The sequence below is a fragment of the Pleurodeles waltl genome, chromosome 7, assembly GCF_031143425.1.
Source record: "Pleurodeles waltl isolate 20211129_DDA chromosome 7, aPleWal1.hap1.20221129, whole genome shotgun sequence".
NCBI lineage: Eukaryota > Metazoa > Chordata > Amphibia > Caudata > Salamandridae > Pleurodeles > Pleurodeles waltl.
The window spans coordinates 1,113,284,404-1,113,306,988 of NC_090446.1; the positions used below are offsets into that span (position 1 = coordinate 1,113,284,404).

A 22,585-nucleotide genomic window follows, 5' to 3' on the forward strand; every position below is an offset into this window, starting at 1 on the left:
CAGACAAAAGTTGGCTTCAATTTTGACTATTCAGGGATGGTGTTGAGAGCTACGGTAGGCTGTTTTGGCGACAGCTTATCTTTTTACGTTGTGTAGATCTGAGTTCTCGCTGTTATGGTGACAGGCGGCAGCAGATATTCAAAGAAAATCTGAGGGGGTCAGGAAAAACGGTGGCAGGATGTAAGAAGCTCAGGCCAGGCCAGAAGGGTTGGCGGAACTGCAGAAGTAACTTTGGATGAGGGACACAGGGGAGCCAGGGTGAGTCCGTTGGGGACGGCTGTGCAGGAAAACTATGGGCATGGTGGAGATTGGAAGTGGTAAGAATGGTTTTGATGCATTTTTCTGTTGGGGAGAGGTTTATGGGTGGTGCGTTAGGTGAATTGCTTTGTATTAGTGAGGTAATGAATTGTAAATTGAAATTTAGAGCTGCATTTCTTTCCAAATAAAAGCAGCCTTTTACTCTTCATCTGGTCTGGTCAATCGCCATCTTGCCCGATGTGAGGGTCACTGATGCGGATGGAAGAGACTCCCTTTTCCCACAGTCCTCCTTCCAAGAGGTTCCTGCTTGGGGATTGGAGCAGCACCGCGATCCTGGAGAACGAAGTTTTCTTACTAGGCGCTGTGATTTCAGTGGTGACAGTGGCCTCACTCCACAGCCGCCAATAGACATCTCCCACGCCTGGGGGAAGATTGGAAGGGTTAGCGTCAATCTGCCCCCTCCACCTAGGGTGACCACCCGTCCGTAAATTTCATGGACTGTCCGTAATTTCGCCCTGCTGTCCGTTGTCCGTGATGAAAGTCTTCACGGACAGCATTTGTCCGTAATTTTAGCCTTTCAACTAAAGGACAACGGAAGCGGGGCGAAATTACGGGCAGATCAGTCTTCCCAGCTGGACTGCAAGGCAGGGAGTCTCCTGTGCTCTGAGGGAGGGGCAGACAGATAAGAATCAAACCTTCATGACAGGGGGTCTCCTTCCCTAAAGACATGCAAATGTGCCCAACTGGTAAATCTGCGAATACAAAGGGGCTTGAAAACCTGCATTGACTTTACTAAAAGGAGTCACTTGAAGTTTTCTGGTGGCAAAGATATTTCTTTTAGAGAGGTATTGTAATGGTGTTCTAAAGTGAACTGTGGGGTGTGTGGTTTTAATGGAGTGTTATAATTTTTTTTATACTAGGTATAAACTGTATATTATTCAAATCTGTATTTGAGAAGCACTTTTTTTTTTATTTAACTGAAATGTATTTGCGCATTTTGTAGCAGCCTTTATTATGATTTAATTGTATTTTTCACAGTTCTTTCAGGTACCTCGGTACATCATAGTACTAACAAACATTGGCAAAGCCAATAGGTCTCATCTACGAAAGAGTTATTGGCTTTGCTAATGTGTTTTAGCCATTAGCAATCTTGTACACCAGAGTAGCTGCTGTTCAGCATGTCTTAATGTTAGTGGCATAGTTGTGTGGAGTGGAGTAGAGTGGCATAGGAGCAGTGGTGTAGAGCCCAGTGGTGCAAAGTACAGTGCAGTGGGGTACAGTGCAGTTGTTTAGAGTGCGTTAGCGTAGAGTGCAGTGGTTTAGAGTGCCGTGGCATGGAGTGGTGTGGGACTGAGTAGGGTGGCATAGAGTGCAGTGGAGTAGAGTGGCATACAATGGAGTAGCAGAGAGAGCAGTAGTGTAGAGTGGTGCAGTGGCATAGATTGCAAAGTAAACTGACGCTGCAGGGAGTGCAGTGGCGTAGTGTAGAGTGGTGCAGAGTAGAGCAAAGTGCTCTGGAGTGATGCAGAGTAGAGTGGCATAGAGTGCAGTGGCATAGAATGCAGTAGTACATAGTACATTGGTGTATAGTGCAGTGGTGGAGAGTGGAATGCTGCAGAGTAGAGTGTCAGTGCAGTGATGTAGAGTGGAGTAGAGTGGCACAGAGAGCAGTGGCGTAGAGTACAGTGGTACAGAGTAGAGGGCAGTGGCGTACAGTGCAGTTGTTTAGAGTTCATTGGCGCAGAGTGCAGTGGCAGAGAGTGGCATGGGGTAGAGTTACATAGAGTGCAGTGGAGTAGTGTGGCATACAATAGAGTAGCAGAGAGTGCAGTAATGCAGAGTGGTGCAGTGTCAGAGTGCAGAGTAGACTCGTGGCATAGAGTGCAGTGGTGTAGAGTGGTGCAGAGTGGAGTATTGTAGAGTGGTGTAGAGTGGAGTATAGTGCCTAGAGTGCAGTGGCATAGAGTAGAGTGGTGTAGAGTGCAGAGTTGCAGAGTAGAGTGTCAGTGCAGTGGTGTACAGGTTCTGGCAAGGCAAGAGAAAGCTGGGCATGATAACCCCGGATGGTGATCTGTTGAATGGTCAGTAGGAAACAATGAGCAGTGCATTAAGCCTTTCTTAAAAGTCTTTACTGGTAAACCCCATCTCATGCAGGGAGGTGGGCAGAAAGCCAGCGAGCCACCCATTGGACCTGTGCAGCTGAATAATAGCATTCTAAGACCAGAAGACCTAATCCACCCGCAGTCACAGTTAGCTTTAGAGTGGAAAGAGCTCCTGATGGCGCCACAGTGACCAAATCAGATGTGTGGCCTGTCTGAAGAAGGAATGAAGGACGAGCAGAGGAAGGTTTGCAAAATAATACTATCATTGGGGTAACACATCATCTTCGCTAGTGCCACATGGCCTCTACAGAAAGCAGAAGAGAAGACCAAAAAGCAAACTGGGCTTGGAGGGACCGTTTGCTCTGCCGAGATTTTCTTCCTGGAAATCAGTGTAAGAATGGTAGATATTAATCATTAGGTATCAAAAGGTAACTGGTTCCCAGTTCAATCTGAGATCTAAATGTATATAAAGGCAAAAACAGTGCCATATGTCAAAGAAACACTTATTACATTTTAAAATTTGTAAATTGTGTTTGTGCAATTTACATTCCAAATATTTTGAAGATTCTATGTTTACTTGACACTTAGGGATAATCCAGATCCCTAGTTTGGCTTTTGCTCAATTTCAAAACCATATAAAGACATGGACAAAGCGGGCAATTGCCTTGCACAACCTTGCAAGGGGTCTGGCCCCTGCTCACCCTTCAAAAGCACTAACAGCGGACCATTGTACCAGAAGAGTTTGCCAAGGTGGATGGGTGTTGCTTGTTCAACCACTTGACAGTGCCCCTTCTGTTTCGCTCCTGTGTGCAGAGACAATTCCCCAGGTTCCCAATACCTTCGAATAGTCTTGGTGGACCGATCTTGTCTGATTTTAGGAATTGTCCCACCTTGTACTTCTCTTCCCTATTTACCCAGTTCTTGGCAACAACCCTTTGAATTACTTGCCGTGGATCTCCCATTTGCTCTCGATTTCATCCTCCTCTTTTATTATCTTTGATTGGTAGTCCGGGCTCCCATTTCTGAGATAAATGTAGAGTCCCGGACATACACTCTAGTGCTGTGAGACCACCGACAAGTTATGGGTACATCACATCCTGATATTAGGTGTGAGACTGTCGCCCACACCATCTGCCCTGCCTCGTTAAGTTGAAAGTCCATGGGCGGTTGGGGTAAGCCAGATGTTTTTGTTCAATTTGTTTAAACTAGCATAAGGTTAATTACCTTAATGTTTCCCAAACTGTTTGCCAGGGGTTTTAAAATGTTCAGAAACATAATCAAAATGTTGTTGTTACTTTCTGTTCAGGAAAGATCGGTTGGTAGATTTGGGTAGGGGTGATGGCCTTGCCGCAGTACTGAAGGGCATTAATTTACTACTGAACAAGGACGTAATGTGACACCTGAATGTAGCATACCAGGAGGCAATCACAAAAAGACCACAGTGAATAAATAGTGCTATGTTAAAAAAGAGTAAATAAATGCACTGACAACATAGTGAGGCATGGCCTCTCTTGCGTGTGTCTGTAAAACTGACGTTTGTTCTTGAATTTTTGTCCTGAATTTTGACCCTTTGTCCTGAATTTTTGTCCTGAATTTTGACCCTTTGTCCTGAATTTTTTACAGTCCTGTCCAGAATTTGCCTCAATGCCAGGTGGTCACCCTACCTCCACCAGGGGCAGGAGGAGGCAACCAGCAGCAGGGTTCGTTTGGCTCCAAAGATCTAAAAAAAGAGCATCTCGAATTTTCCTTAACTGGGATGCGTAGTGAGCAAGAGGAGAGGTTGGCAATGAGAAGAGGTGAATGAAGAAAAGTAAGAGAGAGAGGGAAGAGGGGCTGAAAGGGGCGTGGCAGTGTGAAGGGGAAGAGGTCCGAAGGGAAAAGGAAGGAATAATCGAGGAGAGGACAGGGGAAGGACGAGTGAGGCGGAGTCTGTAGGGTTAGTAAAGTGGATGGAGAAAGGAAGACGAGTCAGGGAAAGATTGGAGCGGAGGGAGGCTGGACAGTGAGCGAGGAAGAAGAAAGTGGCGAGAGGGAGGGGCCGGGAGCGCAGGAGGTAGATGTAAGGAGGGGAACGAAGAGAAGTGGAGGGAGGCGTGAGTGGGAGGGGGGGGGGGCGGAGTATAAACACTCTGCAGCATCTCGCTCCCGTCACAGCTGCTGCTGACATCCGGCGCCTCTGGATCGAGCGCGAATTCTGGGCTGAGGGAGCTCTGGTTGGGACCAGGGCAGAGAGGGGGCAGAGGGGCTGAGAAGCTTCTCTTGAGCCCGGCGGAGGGGCAGGGCGGCGCAGAGTGTGCGTTTCTGCTGGGCAGTACACCGGCGTAAGGAGGCGCAGGCTGCAGGCGCCAGGATCCACCAAGGAGCTGTCCCGGGTGCTGAAGAACCGCTCTGCTTCCCAGGGTGGAAGTGTGCACAGCCCCAGAGCAGGCGAGGAAGGGTTCCCGCCCCGGCTGAAGCTCGTCAGAGACTAGCGCTACAGAAGGTCTACTTCTGAGGCAGCCGAACCACTGGGACTGTCTATTCCTCTGAGAGATCCACACCCTGAACTATCCACCCGTCAGAGGCTGGCCCACCTCTGAGAGGCAGCCCCACGCTCGAGTCTGACTCCTTCAGAGAATAACCCATCCCGTGAGGCTTCCTTCCTCTGAAAGTGACACCCACCCTGAGGCTGTCACCCCTTAGAGTCAACAAGGTGTGCTGCGTATGCGCCCAGGCGCGGACTCGTCCCTCTGAGATAGAGCCACCCATCTGAGGCTGCCACACCCTTTAGACCACCACCCCGCGAGGCTGCCCACTTCCTGCAGGTTGCCCACCCAACCGAAGCTGCCTGCACTTCGGAGGTTGGCCGTGCGCATTAGGTTCCCTACCTCTCCGAGTCTGCCCACCCCTCCTAGTGCTCCCACCCTCTGGCTGTCCGTGCTTCTGATAAAGTGCCCCTTTAAACCCACTTGGGATCTCTGCCAAGCACTCCCTGGATGTCTGGTAGTTTTCAGCGCTCTTTGAGTGTCCCGTGTGATAGGACGGAGGCCCCACCCCCCATCTAGGCACTGTTGGCTCAAAGGCGGTGAGTTAGGTTTGGACATCCTCCTAGACCAGGCTCAAATCATGGACGAGGAAGACCTGCAGCCGCGTGACGCAGCTCAGCCCTGCTACAACGAGGAGCAGCTGCAGAAGGTAAGGAGACGTCACATGTAGAGTGGTGTCACACAGCTGCTTTCGAACCTTCATGTCAAATGCGCCTAGAAGCCGAGGCTGACTGAACTACACAGACATAGGGGAATTTCTAGTTTGGACACACGATATGAAAGGGCAGAATGACTTTGATATGGTCAGTCACATGCCAGCTCTTTGCGCTAAACGGTAAAGGTTAGGTGATCTCAGGCACAAGCCATTCTGATGCCAGTGAAAGTCATAAGGGCAGTAGCTCCCAGGGGACATTGGGGCTAGGTCAGTGATAGGTTTCGGTTTCACAACTGAGCTGACGGCGCCCCAGCTCCACTGCCACCCTTGACTGTGTGTGTCACTGACCGTGTCCCAGATTTACTGTAATTTCTGACATGTGTGACTGACGGCAACCAAGCTCTACTGCAGTGGTTTTCAAACTTTTTAATGCCGCGCCCTCCCACTGGGGAAAAAAAAATCATCAGGCCCCCCTCAGAACTTTTCACAACTATTCTTTTAAGTTGGCAATGTTTAAACATGTCTAGACCTATTTAAACATTGCAGTTAAGTTCTGTTACCTTTTTAAACATGCAAAAAAACTGTTTTCTGCTTGAAACAAATCAGTGTTATCTGCATAATGCTTCTTTTAGCCAGAGCCTGGAGCCCCCCCCCCCAGAACATTTGAGGCCCCCCTAGGGGGGGCTGCCCCCTAGTTTGAAGACCCCTGCTCTACTGCCATTTCTGACTTGTGACTGAGGGGTATCCCAGCTCTATTGCCATCGTTGACATGTGACTCACTGACAGTACCCCAGCTCTGCTGTCATTTCTGACCCGTGAATTGTTCAGGGCTGGACTGATACGAATGTTGAAATCCTAGTATAATCTCAATCGACATTAGCTATTTGACACATTGACAGTGAATGCTGCAGTTTGGAAAGGGCACAGTAAGAGCCCTGTTCCGACGCTACGTTGATGTGGTCCGTCCCCAACCTGAGGTCAGTTGAAAGGCGTCTCTGCTGGACAATAGGACCGCAGAAATGTTTTTCGACTGACCTTTGTTTGGGGACTCCCACTTCCACGGTCCACATCTACATAGCATTGGAGCAGGGCTCCTACCGTGTCCTTTCCAAACCGCAGTAACACTTAGGGCCTGATTTAAGGAAAGTGGTGCTTTACCCAGTGCAGCAGTACTTTATGTGCGCCCCTTAGCGCCCCCCTAACGCCACCATGTGTGTGCCATATTGCACCATGGCAGTAGTTAGAGAAACTAGCGTAAACATTTTTGACGCTAGTTAGGAGCTTTGCAGGACTAGCGTGGAAAAATTTGACGCTAATCCTGCAAAGCCCATTGAGGCTCATTGAAAACAATGGTGTTCCTCCTATTAACGCCTGCTCCGAGCATGTGGGAGGATCTACATGACTGCACCTACACCTTAATAAAACAATATTCACTGCCAATGTGTCAGATATCTAAAGTGGATTGATATTATACTAGGATTTCAACATGCGTATCAGTTCAATCCTGATCATTTCTCTAGCATCTATGTGAATGAGTAAGGGGTCACCCATTTTTCAGGACGAACTTCCTTCTGAATAACCCCATTACCGTAGGGTGGTGGCACAAGGATATCTCATCTCTGCTTCAGAAACAAACATTTGTGACCTCTGTCTGACGGTACTCCAGCCATCCCTGACGCTGTCTGCAACTGACCGTGCCCCAGCTCTACAGCCATGTCTGACATGTGACTGAAGGTACCCCAACTCTGCAGCCCTCCCTTATTTGTAACTGACGATACCCAAGCTCTGCTGCCGTTTCTGACATGTGACTGACGGGACCACGGCTCTGCTGCTATGCTTGACTTATGACTGATTCTGGCCCAGCTCTACCGCCGTGAAATGTTCCCTTTCCCGTGTTCTCTACTTTGAGTCTAAGATTACATAATTCGATGTGAGGGGAGGCAGGGGGTCACTGCCAGCTCTGATCACCGGGGTGAGATGTGAGTGAAAGCCCCAGCTGCGCCTTGGTTTCCAGTATGTTGATTACAGCTGCCCCCTCTGATACAGGCAGCTAAGCGAGCAGTATCCGCGTTACTGGGCGCGAGCTACCAGTGCAGCTGCAGAGCGCGCGGGGCTGTGCGCCTCGGTGACGAAACACGAGAGGGTGGGCTTGGCAGAGTTGGGTCTAAACTAGATCTACCTTGTTTATTCTTCATGGAGCATTATAAAAAACATCTCAAACGTCACCGGATTTGAGGGAAAATATTAATACTGTCTGGGAGACTGAATCAATAAAACGCTGGAAATGTGCATAGCACCAACTACAAACAGCTAATTAACCTTATTCACCTGTACATGAAAACTAATAAGGGAATCTTCACTCATTTTGAAGAAAGAACTGCCTCAAATTGCCATTATGTGTGTTTGTTTCTTTTCTCAACAACTAAGAGAAAACAATGTAAGAGTTGTTCACTGCTTTCGCCCCAAATTAATGCTGAGATGGAACCCCAAATCAACAAAGCACTCCCTTGCCCTACTAATTGCAGTAGCACTAGCAAAATAAAATCTTGCCGATTCATTTTTTGCAAACTGGCAAATTAATTGCGGTGGGAAAAACAGATGAGCTTTTCGAGAAAGAACTCTTCTACAAAACACAATTTGGAATTTGACTAGAGAGGCATACTTGGACGAAGACATCATTTTGCAATTCAAAGTAGTGCAAATTTACATATTCCACTAGTACTTGCCAGTAGATAAAAACGTCACCCTTCTTTTTTGTCCGCATCAATGGAATGCAGGCTCTAAGGCCCATATTTATACTTTTTTAGCGCCGCATTTGCGCCGCTTTTTGACGCAAAAAACAGCGCAAATTTACAAAATACAATTGTATTTTGCAAGTTTGCGCTGCTTTTGCGTAAAAAAAATGACACAAATGCTGCGCTTAAAAAGTATAAATATGGGCCTGTGTTAAGGGATGAAGGCATCAAATGTTTCCAGTGATGTCAGGTACTGTTGTATACAAAGAGTAATATTGATACATAGAATTTGTAAATGACAGGTGTTCATATATGAGTTTGTAAAGGACAAGTTGTCATATTATTTGTAATTTTTCAACGAGGGAATATTGGTTGGCACCATTTTAAATTGTCACATGACGGATTCATGTAACCTTGATAAACCATCAAATGACAGTTGAATACATTGGGTAATACCAGCCTACACTGCTACTAGACAAAATCCCCCAAGCCAGAACAAAAGTCCTCATAATATTATGCTATAACAACATGTAGAACCCTTGGGGGGTTATCATTCTTTTGTCCCACCCTACCTAGGGTGGGGACACAAACTGCGTTGGGGGGAGGCTGAGCTGCTCCTGCGGCCCCCCCATCCATGGGCATGGGTTTGGTGGTGGCACCATCTCCCTGGGACCACCACAAGCTGGTTTAGGGGACTAGACCCCTGCTTAGGCCCCGCTAAGCATGCTGGGGTAGCTGCATATGAAATGAGTGGCTCTCCCGCTGAGCCGGGGACAGCTGCCGTGCTGCCAAAACTGATGCTCGATCCACGGGGGTGCCCGGTCCCACCCGGACACCCCCACACAAGGTAAGTGCTCCCTCGTAGGAGGGTGGCGGAGGGAGCCCACCCCTGGCTGCCCCTGCTGGCTCCCCGCACGGCCAACACCCCTGTGTGCTGCAGCGGGAGCCGGCCTTCTCTGTGGTGTCTGCCCGCTCCAGCGGGCAGAGGCGTGCAGGCTTGTGGCCGGACAGGCTGCCTGGGGGAGTGCAATGGCACTCTCCCCTTCCTCCACTACAGCTGTGGGGCCCGGGATAGGGTCCGGGGCCCCTCCACGGGGAGCGCGATGGCGCTCCCCGATGTCATCTTCCACTTGGGGCCCTGGGATGGGGTCTGGGGCCCCTCCACGTCTCCACAGGGAGTGCGACGGTGCTCCCCGAAACCATCTTCCCTTTTGGGGAGAGGGCCCAATGGCACCCCCCGACTTGACTTCGGCTGGGGCCCCAGGATGGGGTCTGGGGCCCCTCAGGTCAATTTTGACGGGGAGCACGATGGCGCTCCCCGCCTTCTTCTTTGGCCGCCCCCGCCACTGCCGGCGGCCATCTTGCGGGGTGCGCCACGGTGCTACCGCCACTTCTCCTTCTTCCTGGGGCCCCAGAATGGGGTCTGGGGCCCCTCCTCACAATTTTCACGAGGAGCTCGAGACCGCTTCCCAGCTTTTCTTCGGCTGCAGGGGGCCCCGGAATGGGGTCCAGGGTCCCTAACCACCGCGGCGGGGGGGGGGTGCGCAACGGCACCCACCCCATCAAATCAAACAGGCCACTCTTCAGCGGGGCACCGGGATGGGGTCCGGGACCCCTTTTTCTTCTGGAGGGGGAGTGCGACGGCACCCCCCTCGCTCCTCTTCCTCCTGGGGCAGCTCCTGGGCCCTGGCTCATCCCGGGGGCACAGTCTGGAGCAGAGGCGAAGCCCCACGCGCTTCGTCACTGCTTCCCCAGAGGTCAAAGGTCACAATCCTTCTTCCCTGGATATCTCGGGCCCCCAAGGGCCGATTTTCATCATTTCGGTGTCGTTTCGCTCTTGGTGACAAGCCCTTGTCACCAGGAGCACTCTCCATAGGCCTCCTGCCCTCGAAGGGTCCCAGATCATAGGGAGCCAGTTCCACTGACTCCCTGCGCCAGCCTTTCCTCTGGGTGCCCTCTTTTCCTTCTGGGCAGCGTGCTCTCCTTGCGCTAGCCCAGTTCTTACCCCAACTAGTCCTCTGGGGGGGGCAAGGGGGCCAGCTTGCTTGGCCCTGGCATTTGTCTCACTGGCCTGGAGTCCTTCAGGGGCAGAGTCCCTGCCCCAGGGGCAGTCAGGGGGTTCCTCATTCCAGTTGTCCATGACGCCCGTCTGCAGTCCCAGTGTCCAGCAGTGAAGCACAGCCAAGAGTGAGAGCTCTCCCCTGTGCAGGACCTTTTAAGTGGGGGCGGAAGTGTCCGGCAGGTCTGCACCTCAGGCCTATGCAGATGTGCCACATTACTTCCTTGCCCCCGTCCCCTCCTTCTTGCACAGTCTTCTGGGATAGCTCAAAATGGGATCATCCAGGAGTTAGTTGCCACATGTGCTCTGAAAGTTTCGGTCCCTCCTCACTGACATTCCTCACAGTGCCTCTCCAGCCTGCTCCTGACTTGGAATGACAGCTGGCTCATTGATGCAAGGCCCTGTTCAAGCAACTGGACAGAGCAGTAATTGGCCCTAATCCTGAGCTGAGTCAGAGAAAGATGCATCCATGGATGACCCAAAAGTTGTACAACTATGCTCTTGTAACCTACTGCATCATTCTTTTCTTCCAGGTTACAGTGTACTTTGGTGTGACTCTGGTCTCGGTGGACCCCAGAGAACTGGAGTTGCACCCTAGGCCATCCTTTCCCATTGACATTTAATGGAGTATCCCCACAATGCAAATACCCTAAGCACACTGACATTGGCATTTAACTGAGTGTCCCTACAGTGAAAAGACAGTAAGCACACTCCCTCTCCCTCACATGTGTACACCCCTCTCATGAGACCTACTCCAGGTCACCAAGCACTCTGCATAGTTCCTCCTGCACCATGCTTACCTAAGTGCAGTTCTTGGGCTGCGCACACCAGGAATCCTCGCCCCACAGCCCTCACATGGGTTCACATCCATGTGCACACATGATCACATGTAACCCGCCCGGGGCCTCCTGCCCTTGCAGCGTCACAGCAGCCTCTCCTTAGCACAGTGGCACCGGCAGTAAACACGTGCAGTCCATTTTACCATGTGTTTACTGCGCGGGAGTCCCCTCATAGGAGGCTCCCTCACAGTAAAAAGTCAAAAACCAGGTGGTCAAAAAGTGAAAAATCAGGGTGGACTTGATGGTCAGAACTATCCTCTAACACCCCCTCTTAGCCATATTCCAATTGGAAATGCACTGTGCCACATTCCACCTTTTAAGACCCTTTGATCTGCTACCACCCTCAAATTCCCAGATGTCACTATGGTGGTGCTCTAAGATTCAATTGTATTTTTCAAATCCAAGAAATCCCCTATGGTCTTCCAGGATATCTGCTCCACTGGTGATCCCAATATTGATATAACCCATACTAAATGTCTTAAATTCCCCATATGAAAGCTCAAAACTCACTCACCTGCTAATGTGTGACATGTATGCAAAATAGTTCCTCTACAGCTTCCAATCAACCAACACTTCTGTGAACACCAATCACAAATCCTTTTTACAAACAGAATTATGTCTATTTGGAAAAAGAAGGCACAGCCCACAGTGGGGGTAGCTTGGGTCCCATGAAGGATTCAGATCTAATTTTGGCTATTTTAATTTTAAGTTTACGTTTTATCCTTAGGAGTTAGGTCAAGAAATATGATTTTCCTTAAGTCTTGTTTGTGGCAGATCAGACAGGACCTGTGTACTCGCAATGTTCCTTTTATGTGTATGAGAAGCTCACAAAATGCGGCTGAGGGTGCTATGTGCATATAAGAGGATATAGGCTGTGTATTTAGGGAAGTGGGAAGGAAGAACACAAATAGTCCTAGTGGCTACAGTGCACCATGATCAAAACCACCATCAGTGGGGCTTTGATTCCTGTGGAAGACAGTTTTTTAATATTGGTTTATTAATTTAAGAGATTTCCGTTTTTAATTTATGATTTTTTGGTGCTGTGGATGGGAAAGTCTTTTTGCACATTTTGAGTCTACAATATTGAGACAAATGGTACTTTTATTGAAAATTGGAGGCATCTATTTCAAATGCCCTGCAACAAAGTGAGTTTGGAGGACTAATGAATGAAGGATTCGTTCCAGGTCTTTGGAATTTAGGGCATTTACTGTGGGTTATATCAATATTGGGATCACCAGTGGAGCAGACATCCTGGAAGACCATGGAGGGATTTCTTGGATTTGAAAAACACAATTGAATCTTAAAATACCACCATAATGACATCTGGGAATTTGAGGGTGGTAGCAGATCAAAGGGCCTTAAAAGATGGAATGTGGAATAGTGCATTTCCAATTGGAATGTGCCTAAGAGACAGTTTTTTCTAATAACAAGAGGTAACATAGAGATGAGGCTGTTATTATTCTGTGATTAGGTGTCTTACATGAGTACGTTTAACCACTATGAATTTTGGCAACACGAGTGGGGAGGTGGGGAGGGTCTTAGAGGAATTAAAAATGTAGCAATGATGTGAGATATGTGAGATATAAATTGGTGTCCTTTAGTTTTCTTTTACTTTATGTACATAGATTGACTCCAATATTTTGTTTTGCTCTTATAATTTCAGTCCTGAAGAAGCGGCACGTATTGCAGCAAAACATGTGTTGACTGAAGTGTTTTTTTATCGAAGCCTATTAACTGTAACTGGAGTTTATTGGTGTTGTCAGGAATGTCAGTGAAGTCTAGTGATGCTCTTAGGAATGGTTGACCATTTATATTTTGTCTATGAAACTGGTTTCGAGCAATTTGATGCTTAGACAATGTTACATGAATGCAAATAAGTTTCCTACTGATGGATATGCTGGGAAACATTTTTGGAAATAGACACCATTGAAAGTGTTGTACTTGGTAATAATGTGATGATTAACTTAAGATTATGTGTTATGTGCTCCCTACGAAACCTTTAATTACCTATTCACAAAGGGGCAAATGTGTGTGCAAGCTGTCTAGTATAAGTTTTGTACTGGAATACTACCCTTCTAGTACAAAATAATATGCCTAGAAAAAGTTTTTATCCACTGGAAGTGTGTTGTACAAAGCAGCACACATTAATTATTCGAAAAGTTAGATGTTAGAAGATTTCTCCAACTTAATGCCTGACTCTAGGAAGCGTTATTGTTTTGGGCAAAGGCCTCTCCAACATAATTAGTAGATAAGGCTTTGAGTCAAAAACTATAGGCGGTAGCATGAGAACACTGTTGTACCACCAATGGGGCACCATCTCAATGCAAAGTAGAACAAAGCGTGCAAATTGCCCTTTGCACTGCTTAACAGGCTACTACACTTTACACAAGTTTGTATCACTTTTTGTGACTTTGCACTGGTACAAAGTGTTGATAATTCTGCCCTGTAACACAAAAGCCTCATATTTTTAAGTTCATCTTCATCAGGCATCGTATCAACACTTTTAAAAACCAAACAAGGACACCCAGGCAGCTAAATGGGCCCCAACATGAAAGGAACTAAAAAGGAAGACTTTTGACATCTTCCTACCCTTTGCAAGGGAACTGATTTTATGAAGATGATTCGAAAGAGGGTTCCAGCCGGCTGTGGAACGTACTGCAAAAAAGTGGAAAGTTTCTTGAAATTTATTACCCTTGTCACAACCAGAGGTAGCTCACCTTCACTGGGGAGGGTACGTGGTGGGGTACAAAGTTAAAGTAATTGTATCCAGGTAATTAGGAGGTTCACCATAAATGGTCTTGCATCAACACCTTAAAGGTAAGCCTAACTTGTACCAGCAACCAATGCAGACTCTGGAACATGGGGGCTTTAAAGGAGGCTTTGTCCACAGAACAGTTGTCACTTCCTGCACCGCAGACTTGGAATTCATTCTTCTTTTTTTAATTCTCTTTGGAAATTACGATCAAAATGGCATTTCTACATTGGAGCTTATAATTACGCTCACCACGGAGGCCATTGAGGCTCTGAAAGTAAAGAGTTTGCCCACAACAGTATTTTCAAATAATAATATTAGGAGGTTGTGATAGAACTAATCTGCTGTTCCACAGACATTTCTGGATCCAAAAGTATTCGGGGTGTATCAATTAAAAAAAAAAATAGACATTTCAGAACTTAGGGCCAGATGTAGGAAGGAAGCAATTTGCGAGTTGCAAATTGCGAGTCCTTCTGACTCGCAATTTGCAACTCGCAAATTGCTATGCAGTACGGTGTCTCAGACACCGACTGCAACTCGCTATGGGGTCGCAATGACCCACCTCATGAATATTCATGAGGTGGGTCGCAAATTGCGGCCCCATAGCGAGTATAGGCACTCGCTAACATGGAGGCCTGCTGTAGTCAGCAGGCCTCCATGTTAGCGACCTGCTTTTCAATAAAGCAGTTTTTTGTTTTTTTTTAAATGTAGCCCGTTTTCCCTAAGGGAAAACGAGCTGCATTTAAAAAAATCCGAAACCTTTTGTTTCGTTTTTTTCAGGGCAGGGAGTGGTCCCTTGGACCACTCCCTGCCCTGAAAAAATATTTTGGGGTCCATTCACAAAGGGGAAGGGGTCCCATGGGGACCCCTTCCCGTTTGCGAATGGGTTACCATCCACTTCAAGTGGATGGTAACTGCGACTCCATTTGCGACCGCATAAGCGGTCACAAATGGAATTGCATACCATTGCGAATCGCAAATAGGAAGGGAACACCCCTTCCTATTTGCGATTCGGAAATGCATTTTGCGAGTCGGTAACGACTCGCAAAATGCATTTCTGCATAGGAAACACGCATTTGCGAGTTGCAAACGGCAAATTTTGCCGTTTGCGACTCGCAAAGTGCTTCCTACATCTGGCCCTTAGGTCCTTATATCCCTTGAGCCATGAAGTCGGCAAGAAGCAACACAGCCCTACACCTAAAAATAGACAAATACAAACATGTGATGTAACTTTTCAAGTTACATCTCATATTTTTGACCCACACTCCTCTAATTGATAACAGCAGGACTGCACCTGCAATGGTGTTCACTGGCTGGATGTATCTGATGCATGTTCACCAGGAACCTGTTCACTGCCAAGATGTAGTTGATGCAGGTTCACCACAGCCCTCGAAGTGTAAGGACACTACGGTTCACTGCCAAGGTATATCCGATGCAGATTTACCAGGAACCTCAAAGTGTAAGGACACTATTGTTCACTGCCAGGATGCAGCTGATGCAGGTTCACCAGATCCCCTGAAGTGTGAGGACACTGCTGTACAGTAGCAGGTTGTAGCTGATGCAGGTTCACCAGGGCCCTCGAAGTGTAAGGATACTACTGTTCACTGCCAAGGTGTATCTGATGCAAGTTCACCAGGAACCTCAAAGTGTAAGGACACTACTGTTCACTGACTGCCAGAGTGTAGATGATGCAGGTTCACCAGGGCCCTTAAAGTGTAAGGACCCTGCTGTTCACTTCCAGGATGTAACTGATGCAGGTTCACCAGGGACCTTGGGGTGTAAGGACATTGTTGTTCACTGCCAGGGTGTAGCCGATGCAGGTTTCCCAGGGTCCTCGAAGTGTAAGACACTGCTGTTCACTTCTAGGGTGTAGCTGATGCAGGTTCACCAGGGACCTCGAAGTGTAAGGATACTAGTGTTCACTGTGAGGGTGTAGCTGATGCAGGTTCACCAGGGACCTCGAAGTGTAAGGACACTGCTGTTCACTGCGAGGGTGTAGCTGATGCAGGTTCGCCAGGGCCCTTGAAGTGTAAGGGCACTACTGTTCACTGCAAGGGTGTAGCTGATGCACTTTCATCAGGTTCCTCAGAGTGTGAGGGACACTGGTGGTTACCACCATTGTGTAGCTGATTTAGGTTTACCAAAACCCTCAAAGGTTCAAGGACTCAAGGGGTCACCATCAAAGTGTAGCAGGTGCAAATTCACCAGGGCCATCAACGTGTCAGACACTAGAGGCTACAACCTATGTGTTGCCAATGCAGGTTCAACAGGGTCCTCGAAAGATCAAGCTCTCCGAGATCACCACCATGGTGCAGCTGATGCAGATTCACCAGGGTTCTCAAAGTGCAGAGACGCGGAGGAGTAGGACCATAGTGTGGTGCTGCAGGTTAACCAGGGCCCTTGGAAGGTCATGGAGCCCGGCAAGCAGCACAGTCCTGTAGATGATGCAAGTTCATCATGGCTTACACAGGGCCAGGGATCCATGGAGGTCACCATTGTTACGTGGCTGATGCATTGTTAGCCAAGGCACATCGACTGGCCAGGGAGCATTGGAGGTTACCGCCATGGTGTAGCTAAAGTAGGGCACTGGATGTTACTGCACTGGTGCAGCTCATGTGGGTTCACCAGTGCTGTTAAGAGATCATCGACTTCGGGGGAGTTGCTGCTTTGATGTAGCCACTGTAGGTTCACCATGCCTCTACATGGCCCTACAAGTGTTAGGCCACGGGTGTCTCCAGCCTTACATTTAATATTCGTTTTCCAGCGTAACAGCTTTGTGTGAACAGGCTGCCTCGTAGAGCCCCGCCCGGAAGACCCACAAATCATCGAGACTGGTTTCCAGAAATATACACCTATGCTTTCACACCTGAGGAATACATTTTAATGATGTCACTTTGAGTGACTTGTTTGTTACAGTACAGAATTTTAGTGTTGACGTTCCGACTTTACCAGCAGTTTTCATTACCGCTGGCTGCGACACTTTGAGCACGTCTCCACTGGTTCCATAGCTCTTTGTGGTGGTCATCTCAGAGCTTTCTTTACCTAGAAGATAGCTGTCCTGGTTTACAGCTAGGCTCCATCGTCTGTTTGTCTGTTTCAAAACTCTAAAACAAATTGATTTCAGCGAAGATGCCTGTGAGCTATTGCTGTGCGGTCCTGTCACTTGAGTTGGCCTGTCATTGCCTTTTCCCATCTTTCGTACACTGTGAGCTTTTTCCTCAATGCGCTTGTTTGAAAGTAAGGGATGCTTTCGATGGTGGTGATAGTGGTAAACCTGGGTCATAGTTTGGCGAACTTAAGAAGGTTTCTTGATGAAGTAGATAAAATGTTGTTACATTTTAACTGATCACCTCCCTTTCAGAATGAATTCTCAGTTTAGCATTTAGTGTGTGCGCGTCTTTGCTCAGCGTCTTTGCAATGCTGCCTTTATTTGAAGCCTGTAAACTGTAAGCTATTGCATCGTCACTTGGGGTGATGAACTAACTGGAGGTATCCCTACCTTCAGGAAACTGCATTATGAGAAGGGTCATATCCTTTGGAAGTCTCTGTACCCCCAATATGTGGATATTAGCCACTCAAATGGTGTCCTGGTGAGCTTCCACTTTTGATTGGAGGTGTAACATAGACCCTGCAGCATCACCTTCAAACACACTACACCAGAGATTTGAGGCAGGGAACGCAAGCTGTCCCCCCATGGGCGTCATGTTCTACGTCATTCACCTTTCGGGTCTATCTATGTCTCTTCTATCACTGATGACATTCCTTTAGACTTTTTTTTCAAATGATGTTGAGATGTGCCAAACGCCACGTATGTCTGCCAACATCAGTGACTTGTTCTAACTGAAAGGCACTCATCTCATCAGGAGCAGCATTTAAAAGAGCAAGAGTGCTCTATTGCTGAAGGATTTATTCTAAGTTGGAATTATATTTTGGAAGTTTTTCTTTATTATGAATGTTCTTTAAAGGTGCTGCAGGAGTGGCAATAAAATAGTTAATGCATAATGGTAGCCTCCTGTCTTGTAATGAAATCCAAGTGGGGATGTCCACAGGCAGTGGCACCAGGGCCTTAGCTTTGGAGTGGGGGGCTGGGGGAGGGAGGGCTTGGCATATTATACATCCCCAGTAATTTTATTTTCTGATAAGTTGTTGGGTACACGTGCTTTCAGTAGGTCATGTTGAAACGTCTGTCAGATTTCACCAGGAATTTTTATATATACACACAGACCAAAATGCACACACAATCTTTCCCTACTGCCACCAACCCGCATTCCCCTCCCTTTGCACTGCTCCTTAAACTTCTCTCATGCATCCTGCTTGTACTATAATGCATTTCAACGTTATGTGACTGAGCAGTGGTGTAACGAAACTTCAAGGGTCCCCCCCTTGGAAAGTACATGGATCCCATCATCCCCGGACTCACCCAGAATCTCTCAGGCCAGGGCATTGTGCTGAAGGGGGCACCCTGGGCCTGGAGTTCTCCCCACAATGTGGGGCTGAGGGGGCCTTTTTAAAGCCACAGTGAGTGATTATTTGAAAACTGGAAACTCACCTCCCCCCACAATCTCACTGACCAAGCTACACCCCTGAGTGCCAGTGCACTACCACTCCACGGTCTGTAAAATGTCTCCTCCCACTGTCTTGCCCCAAGTAAGTCAGCCACCAAGCCTTCCTCTCAGGCTTCTACCTCATTTCGAAGAACACTCACCTCCATTATGTCCAGAACAGGTGGACGCCATCTAGAATCTCAGCGCGTTTGGTGGAGAAAGGCATCCTCCCTATGAAATGTGGGTTACCTTGACATGCTTTGTCCTCAGGAACAGTCGCAAATAATGCCTGTCACTGTTTCTGTGTCAGTTAATAACCCAACAACCTTAATGTGTCCTGCAGTAAAACACACTCAAATTGCTGCAATTGTATGCAATGGGATGGCATAATCTAAAGTATTGCCAATGTACATTAGAGCGACGCAAGCATATCCTAGCCTATTTAACCCACTTTGGGTTTTTATGTGAGTTACAGCAGGTCTGGGGCCCTTTTTATTATTGTTTTTCTTTTTGTATGAATGAGAGGCTGTTTGCAGTATGCATGTGGTCACGTGACCCATCCTTGCAGGTCAGGGTCAGTGACATCATGAATGTAATGTTCAGGCTGGTTGGAGTGGTTCTCTCACAGAGAGCCAAAGGATTGATAAGGCAGTGCGTCCTTTAAGGAGTGCCGAAGAGGCCTTCACCCAGGTGACTGAGCTCTAAGGTAGAGCTTAAGTTTAAAGCACTGATCAGGACCCCTCTCTGGGTTAGTCTGGAAGGGCCCGGCACAAAGTAAGGCACCCTCTTAGGGTAGTTTAATCACCAGTGATGTGGGGTGGGGGCAAGACGACTACGCCTCTGGGTGGGTCCGCACGAGTCAAATAGTGCCACTGCTTAAAGGGGCTGAATGGAGACACACTGCTTCAAGACAGGTGAATGATGAGTGAATTGTGCCCCTGTGTGACCTGGAAGAGTGCAGGGTTACCTGATCACCGGTATGGTAATGCAAAGTATGGTTTTCTTGTCCACAGGTAAGATACATTCTAGTTGCCCTATAAGCTCTAGTGAGACAGAGCTCTCATTCATGTCCAGGGGATGACGGAGCAAATAATGATCTACAGCCCCTTTGATTTGTGTGTGCTATGGGAGCCTTGATGCCCAAGACCCCCTCAGGGACTCCATAATTTGGTAAATAATGAGTGCCCCGTCCTGAAGATCTGCTCAGAAGCCCGGCAGGCACTATTAAATTTCAGCATGCCGAATACCAAGGTTATGTTTTCCTGAATCCACCACAGGCCTCCTTAACGCACTGCCAGACACTGCCTGCCATTTATCTCACTCTTGTATCTTCCTGCTTTCTCTCGTGGTGACTGTCTTTCCGTCTTTCTCTTCTTCTTTCCCATTTGTATGGTTTTCCAACTCTTGCTCAGTGGAAATGTCTGAAGAGTTAAAGTAAGTGCTTGTCCTCACAAATGAGTGCCTGTGGCTCCCACTGCCTCAAATTAAGACCTTGACTCTGGTCCTTAGAGGAGCTTAATAGTTTAGAAATGAAAAGGACTCCTTATCAAGTATAAATACTGCGATATGTTTCCCTCCTAATTTCTCAGTTTGCTTTTCCCCATCCAATTCTCACTGATGCAGTGAGATGTGATGGAGTTTCTGGTCTGGTTCACCCCAAACTTTGATATATAGCTTCCACAGAGCATCTGTCTGTCTTAGTTAAATATTGTTGAAACTTTTCCAGGAGTCCCAGAGAAGACCGAGGTTGCACGGCTCAGAATAGAGCAATCATAGCCTTTTAAAAAGAGAATCTTTTACCATTATATTGATCAACAACTGAGCAAAAAGTGCACCTCTTAAGAACTTAACGCTCAGGGTACCGAAGTAAAGCAGTCAAAGGCTTACTCAGGGAGCTGGTGTTGGACAGAAACTCAGAATCCAATGAATCATTTAATAAGAGCCAATCACGATGTGTGGCTCACAAATCTTTGCACAATATAGGTCCAGAGTGCCTGAGGAAGAAATTCTTATGGTACAGGCCTAGGAGAGCTCTTCGATCTGCTGCATCTGAAACTGAGTAATACCTAAAAGCAATACAGTCTTGAGCAGTGGCAGGAGTTTTGTGTTCTCAGCTTGTAAACCCTAAAGCAAACTGTCTTTCAGCTAAAAAATCAGTCCAATCTGACCTGTTTCAGGAAACAACTTAAAACCTATTAGTCCGAGGGATCAACCGAATTCCTGTTTTTTACACTCCCCTATTAGTCTTCCTTTCTTGCAAACCTTGCATACCTTAGCGCCAAGATGCCCTCAGGCATTTGCGTGTGTTATAAATAATATCCATAAATCAATCACTAGCTAGTGCTTTTACTGATAGCAAAACTTCTTTCAGTCGAGTCAAAATGTCAGTAGAAAAGGTATTTTTTCTTAATAACTTTGAGGCCATTCAAAGCATCTCCTTGAAACCTTCCAAGTTCATGCACTTTGGGTCTTTTACAATAAGTGTGCAACCAAGGGGGTCAGGGATCCCCAAAAGTGCAATTTCCCATTTTAGGTCCCACAGAGTTCTTTGCTATTCAATACAGGAGAAATGACTGAACTGAAATACACCAACCTTGCCACAAACGTAAGTCAAGGATTGTTCTTGTTAGTTTGGTGTAAATCCATTCAGTAGTTTTAAAGAAATTACTGTTTGAAGATGTGTACAGACTGAGCATGAATAGGTTACATTTTAGAGATATTTTTGCAGTTGGAAAGCTATATTTTTATTTTGCATAACTTTAGGACTATTCAACATATTTGCATGAACTTTAGCAGATGTTTAACATGTTTAGCTTACCCTTTTGTATTTTAAATTGATGCAGATTTATCAAGGGGTCGCTTTTAAAGGGAAGGGTGCAAAAATATATTAATTGCAAAAAATTATTGGATAGTTTGATGAATCCCCTTGGAATTTGGTAGCTCTTAAGAACGTTTAACTTCTGTGAGTATGGCAAGTTTCATGCCGATTCATCATGCGTGGTGCAAAGTTGAAAGGTGGGGAAAACAATTTAATGTGCTAATACTTTTAGTGCTTTGTATTGAATCGTCCTGATATTTCGCAGGCTCTAAGCACATTAAGCCCAACATAGGAATCCCAGGTTTCATGCAGGTCCGAGAAAGAGGGACAAAGTTAATGGGGAAAGGGTAAAAAAAACACCACTGATTTGCTAGTGACTGTAGTACAGCTTTACAGATCAGCACACCTGGCAGGCTCTTACCATGTTTAGCATGCTTGTCATATTTTGATTTTCATACAAACCTATCTCGTGGGACACACCAAAAGAGGTGGTTAGAAAGAAGCCCTTTCCATTTTTATTCCAAAAGGAATCTCTGCTCTCTGCTACATAAAGAAGGCCTCTACAGAATTATAGTAAACTTGGAATGAAACTAAAATGTAACTCAGGGAAGTTCCGTTGCTTGGTTTGGAGTAAATCTGTTCAGTAGATTACAAAAAATAGCATTGTAAAAATGTGTGAGTGGGCATAAAAGAGAAACACAGCTGGACCACTGGTGTGCGGACAGTCCTCAAAGCCAGGTGTGCAGACTTTCAGTGGACCTATATTTAAAAATTGAAGCTTTTAGCTCTTGTTGTTCATTTCAAGTCTGAGGTGCCAATATTTGTTCTGCAAAGCCAATAAAATGCCCAGTAAGCCCACATGGCAGACCCATGTTATGCATCTTTGAAGGCCATGCACATTGGGGGTTGGCAGTCTGCAGAAACTTAGCAAATTAACACTTTTTTGCCAACTTCATCTCCCGGAACTGTACCCCATGTTGATGGATTTGAATGAAACTCCTTATACCCAGGGTAAGGAACACATGCTAAGATTCTGCCGAATTTCAAATCAGTCCTTGAAACGACACCAAAGATATTAGTAAATATATAATTTTTGACCCTGCTTTAACTTTGCCCTTCATAAGGTCTGCTGAAAGTTGAGATACTTGTATTTGGCTCAACTTGTTAATAGCCCTTGAAATATCATGATGATTTTTTTACCAGGTTGCAGGCAGAGTTTTGTATTCCAAGAGGAGTAGAGCTCTTGAACAGGTTTCAATCAATTCCTGTATTTTGCTTATTGCTCACAGACTTGTGCA

General features: G+C 46.9%; 1 protein-coding gene across 1 annotated transcript in view; it reads left to right on the top strand.

Annotated features, from left to right (window-relative positions):
• The first annotated feature begins 4,463 nt into the window (after positions 1–4,463).
• Positions 4,464–22,585, top strand: part of RAB37 (RAB37, member RAS oncogene family) — a 318,509-nt gene continuing 300,387 nt past the window's right edge. Inside the window, exon 1 of the mRNA XM_069200082.1 lies at positions 4,464–5,534. Within this exon, the coding sequence (XP_069056183.1) occupies positions 5,466–5,534 (69 nt within the window). The 5' untranslated portion in view covers positions 4,464–5,465. The remainder of the gene's footprint in view (positions 5,535–22,585) is intronic.